The 6111-nt window shown below is 35.9% G+C and overlaps 1 protein-coding gene across 1 annotated transcript; it reads left to right on the forward strand.

Annotated features, from left to right (window-relative positions):
* Positions 1 to 4215: 4215 nt before the first annotated feature.
* LOC105228564 (techylectin-5A) lies at positions 4216 to 5866 on the forward strand. The gene is made up of 5 exons (XM_011208442.3): positions 4216 to 4376; positions 4450 to 4559; positions 4619 to 4825; positions 4885 to 5520; positions 5582 to 5866. The coding sequence occupies exons 1-5, from the start codon at positions 4251 to 4253 to the stop codon at positions 5721 to 5723; spliced, it is 1221 nt and encodes a 406-aa protein (XP_011206744.2). The 5' UTR covers positions 4216 to 4250; the 3' UTR covers positions 5724 to 5866.
* Positions 5867 to 6111: the final 245 nt, after the last annotated feature.

Raw genomic sequence — 6111 nt, forward strand, 5'->3', positions numbered from 1 at the left:
ACACTTCAGTTAGACCTGAAGGCTGATACCCGGCGTACAGGCGGCAAAACGATTTGTAAATAAATATTAATTCGCAATAAAATAATCGCTTAATGTTGTCAAAGGTTAAGATTTTTCTTGGTTGCTTCCCATATTAAAAAAGAAAACAAAAAAACAATAATAATAATAATAATAATGTAGTGAAATCTATTTTAATATAGAAAAATTTGCTATGTTTTGCGTTTACTACATATTTAAATATATGTATATATGTACATATCTATATAATGGGTGTCCCAAAATTAAGGCATGGTTTAAATTGTCGCCATTTATGTAATAAAGTGGCAATAACCCAATCCAAAAGTAAGGGGGTGCTAATTGCGGGTATACCCGAACATTTTGTACTCTTGAACTTGTCGGCTAAATACTTCTAGGTGTTGGCAAAATTAAAAAAATGTAGCGAAAGGGTTCAACTTCATTGTTCAACGACTGATGTTATTGATATATCATATTAACTTATTTTGAGTGGAAGAGTTCATTGCATTAATTTTTTACATTGTTCAGATATACTTCCGAAAGTATTTTCAAGCAAGTTTATGAACATATAGTTCTTATAAACATACATGTATATGAAGCAAAGTCAGCCGAACGTTTCAAAATCTTGAATGCAATTTATACGGAGGCTATGACCCGCTTTAGCAAGATTTCATTAACTTTAGGCACCAAGATACATTGTTATTAGCAAAACACATGCTCCTTCAATTTCATTTAAATCATTTTCATATTGGCCGATTTACACTTGTAATATAATGTCGACTGGAAGTTCGAATTTCTGTATACTACTCGTAGGTATACATATGGCGACTATGGGTAGTATTTATGCGATTCAACCCATTTTTTACACACAGCGTACTACTATCCAAAAAGAATTCGCTCCTAACTTCAATTATACTTGTATATCTCACACATTGGCCCACATTTTCGGTAAAGAGTCAACTGCAGGTACTGGAGTGCCTATATTCGGTAGCTATGGGCTTCAACAGTTTTGATTCAATTCGGTCAATTTTTGATCATAAGTGCAAATCATTCGTGCTCGCGTTTATCTCGTTATATTCATTCTTGACTTGAATACTGGAAAGTGGAAGAATCAGATGGAATTTAAAATTGTGTTTTGTGTGAAGCCGGCGGGGTTGTAGTCCGATTTCGCTCATTTTCACACCGCAATATAGGAATATCGAGCCTTTTACCGAATTTTGTTGAAATCAGGAGAGCAAATCCCGAAATATGTGATTTCACCTAAAGAAGGGCGGTGCCACGCTCATGGTCCAATTTTGACCTTGCTCGCCATAAAGCCCTCTCATACCATCTTTAGGTAAAATTTAATGTCTCTGGCATATTTGGTTTTTGATATATCAAGATTTTATGTTAATGCATTTTCTTTTATATTATTTGCAGACCCGTTAAAGAAATAACAAGTAATTATTATTAAAACTACGTTGTCCGCCTCTATGTACATATGTATACTCGGATATCGTATGATATCCTGGGCAATGATTCTTATTTTATTCCCAGAGAACCAATCTACATCTTCGCAGACTTCTTTTCTTCCCATTTGTCTACAATTTTCAAATTTTTTTACGTGCATACATATACATATTTCTTTTTATTAAGCCCTGTGAAAAAGTAAGTTTCCTCCAGAGGAGAATATTCAGCATATCAGTCAATGCGTATATCATATCTTTAAAGCCCTATTTGGAGATTGACCATGACTCCAAAAACGGCAATAATATTACGAGATTCCTTGGATATTGCAAATATCCCCTAAGGGTTACTTGAAACCTCCAGAGTGCGTACAGGAAAACACGAATGGACCGAGTTTCCCAGGCAATAAATCCTTTGAATATCTCTTCTTTGGTGAGAATTGAAAAATATATTACATCCAAAAAAATGATATATTTTAAACAATGTTTCCATCGGGTCTTATTTACTTTACTACTTACTTACTTACTTTATAAAATGTATGTAGCAAATGACGCCATATTTTTCCCCGCGGGTTTTCAATAAGAGCGCTACAAAATTTTTTTAAATAAAACAAAAACGTTTGGCACATCAATAAAATTCTTTATTCATGTGAAATTCTATATGAGTCTGCATTCTATCCCGAAAAAATTACGGTTTGGTGCGGTTTATGGGCAGGCAGCGTCATTGGATCCTACTTTTTCCGTGATGATCAAGATCGGCACATTACTGTGAATGGGAACCACTACTGCTCAACGACAACCGAATATTTTTTGCTCGAGTTGGATAATATGAACTTGGACAATATGTGGTCCCAACAGGACGGCACCACAAGCCACACTGCGAATGTCACAATCGATTTATTGAAAACCAAGTTTGGTGAACGTGTTATTTCACGAAATGGTCCAGTCAATCGGCCGGCTCGGTCGTGCGATTTGATGCCGTTAGACTATTGGACTATGAGACTACTTTGTCCGAGTGTAGAACGTGAAATTTGCAACAGTATCGGCCGATTTATGCTTGAAAATTGTCGAAAATTGGGTTCAGCGTCTGGACTTCTGGATGCGTGCCTGTGGTGGCCATGCAAAAGAAATCGAGTTCCACTTTACTTTCGGAGCGGTCTTATTGAAAAACCCTATATATATATACATATATATTTGTCGATAAGGATTACTAAAATACTTGTTGGTATTAGCAATTTTGTAATTGCGGTTATCAGTTTCATGACCTATTTGGGTGAATAAATTTAAACTCTTTTTTATTTATTTATATTGATTTTAATAGAACAATTAAGTGTTATTTGCTAGTTAGATTCAAGACATTTGATTAATGATAAGCAACAGGAAATTTACAAAACGTAAGAGAGTCGATTCACTTTAAAGAAGTTCAAAGAGGCTGCTCGCGTCGGGGAAGTTTGTGGAATGCATTATTTATTACATTATATACATAGCAAGGTTATCTTTTATATTTCGGGATTTGGCAACCATAGTGTTGCAATCTGGCGATTTACAACTTTTTCTTAAGGTTCGACGTTTTTGATGGTGTCATACTCAGAAAATTTGGACATAGGAGCGCCTTTTGTGTTATATACAGTAACTTAAAATATTCATATCGGTCAAAATATGGAATTAATCGCTTTCGTGTGATTGTTTTTTACAACTTTCGGTGTGAGATTTCAAGAACGTCGGCCAAAATCAGTAGTTTTTCCGAAAACTGTGCACGAACTAATATTACCAGATTGTTATGTGACCTATCGTAAGTTTGAGATAACTGTAGGCTTTAGTGGGTTCAATATTGCGTGAACTGTTGATCGTTGGATCCTACACAATCAAGCAAGAGAAATGATAAATAATAAAGCGATTTTAGATGAGTAATATTTATAATTGTTCTCTGATCCTGAAATATAAACCCCTCCCGGTCTGTTGAAGTCCATTAACATAAAATTTCGTATGACGTATTGCCGAAATTCTTTCAATAAAAAAAAAAAAAAACTAGAGTACCAATCCAGTAAAAAGAATATTCAATATAAAGGTCATCATATCGTTATAATGGCTTTATCGGGCTTTTTCACACCAGAATTTTAACTCCGTAATATTTTGAAGTAAGTAGCATTGGCTACATTTACTTTGTCTTATTTTTATTTTATTGATTCTTGTTTAAATTTAACCATCCTACATGTAATTTTCTTTTAGGAAAGGTTAAATAATTTGCCATAAATGTTAATCTACTCTATTTTTTGTTTTCTAAATACTAGGCAATCTTTGATATCGAATAAGAGTGGAAATAATATTTTTTACCGATATCTGGTTTTGCCAAATTAAAATTTGATCATCATATAAGCTTTTTTTCCACTTAAATCCAAATTTAAGGGAATCGAAAGTTTTACTTTTTTGTTTGTTGTCTGCCCCTGCTTGAAAGATGTTACAGAGAAATGTTTTAGAGCCAGGAGGTAAGCTCCCAACTGAGAAACGTGGCGCACAAAAATGCATCCTTCATCCTACTAGAACTTTTGGTATTGAACTACGAACTTCGAACATACAGCCAAAGTATCAAGCGCAAACACACTTGGCTGCTGCAGCGGCAACTCACTCACAGAGCAAAAGCGATAATAAATTGAAAAGTACGTAGCTCTGATTACTGTTATCTTCGCTATGATCAAGTAAAACAGATTAAATTTCCATCATTCGCCTATTTAAATAGCAACGCAAAGTAAAACTTTGGTATTCAGAAATAGATAGTTCCGCAAATCAAACATGGAGCTGCACTTGAAACTCTTGGCGATTGCACTTTTTTCCTTTCTCGTAACGACGAAGGCATTTGAATCCTGGGTTGTGGCCAACGACATTAACCCTAATAACGGAGATGGAGACGATCAAACCGTAACTATTGAGCTGAAAGCTTTTTGCAAAAAAATTTTTAAGCTTGAAAAACAAATTTTGTTTCTCACTTTAGCAAAAATTCCTTTGTGGCGATAATTTTGAAAAGTGTTTCGGCCCCAAATTGAATACAGTCGTCTTTTTGAGCGATAACAAGTTATACCGTGTGGAAATCTATGATTATAAGTAAGCGCAAGTTCATCTATTAGATGGGCTAATAACCGACTTTATTGGTTTTCACATAGGCTGCCAACAACACTGGATGAAATTATGGAGGAAGAAAAGAGCTTGAAAAACGAAATAGATCTATTGGAAAATAAGTTAAGCCAACAAGGCCGTGGTATTTATACAGATTTGGAGAAAGCAAATGCGGAGCACATCGAAAGTGATTTGGATATCTCGCAGAGAGCGAAGGACGAAAGAGAACACTTGGAATCGAAATTGACTGAAAAGTAAGTGCATAAAGAATATGTAATTAAATCATCGATTAATTGTCCAAGTACCCATTCAGTATGAACCAGATGAAATCGACATTGCTCAATATACTTAACACTAAACTAAATCGTATGGACAAAAGTGTCCGTAAGCCGCTCGAAAACGATACGCATGCCGATTTGCCGAATAACTGTGCTGAAGCCTTCATCATATATGAGAACACAGAAAGTGGCGTCTTTGAGCTGCACTTACGCGATTATACACTTGCACCCTTCAAAGCATATTGTCTGGCCGATCCGGATGGCGGTCCTGCTTGGACGGTGGTGCAACGACGCATGGATGGCACTGAGGACTTTTATCGTGATTGGGATGATTATGTGACCGGTTTTGGTGATCCGGAAGGTGAATATTTTATCGGTTTAGATAGGTTGTTTGCGCTCACCAATGATCGGCCCAATGAATTGTGGATAAAGTTGGAGGATTTTCATGACGAAGAACGCTTTGCGAAATATACCGATTTTGCTATTGGCGATATGGACGAAAATTATCTCTTAAAAAAACTGAACGGTTACAGTGGCGATGCAGGTGATTCATTGGTGGAGCAAAAGGGATGCGAATTTTCCACACACGATCGTGATAATGATAATGATCCCACAAAGAGCTGTGCTGAGACTTATGATGGTGCTTGGTGGTACAATCGCTGTCACGACAGGTAGATCCATTCATTCCTACATTGCAAGTAAAAAAATGTTCATATAACTTTTCTTTAACAGCAACTTGAATGGCCGATATATAAGGGGTGGTTATTATGATTATCAACAGGAAGCGCAAGGTATCGACTGGTACTCTTGGCATGGACATCAATACTCTCTAAGATATGTGCACATGGCCATCAGACCGAAATATGATTTTTGAAATGGCGCAGAAGAAAAGATTTCTAACTGTGTTATGACGAAAGCTGCAATTTTTACAAAAAGTAAACATTCATTTTCTAATAATTGCCCAAGCTAACCGAAATATAAACTTATTTTCATATAAGAAGCAAGCAAAAGTACAAATATCTTACTTTATGGTTGGGACTGAAATGGGTAATTCCGTTACATTCACGGCAAGCCAGTGGCAACACCGTGGTCAGTTGTTAGAGCTTTCAATACACTGTAGCTCAGACTTAAGAAAACCTCATAGCGCCTCATAGGTTTATTTGGAAGTTTGACAGCTAGATTTGTGGGAACCTGTGATCCCTTAGGTATAGGAATTAAATATGCACAATAAGGCGAATCGACTGCTTTTTCTATATAATGGC

This window comes from Bactrocera dorsalis, chromosome 2 (genome assembly GCF_023373825.1).
Source record: "Bactrocera dorsalis isolate Fly_Bdor chromosome 2, ASM2337382v1, whole genome shotgun sequence".
NCBI classification, from domain to species: domain Eukaryota; kingdom Metazoa; phylum Arthropoda; class Insecta; order Diptera; family Tephritidae; genus Bactrocera; species Bactrocera dorsalis.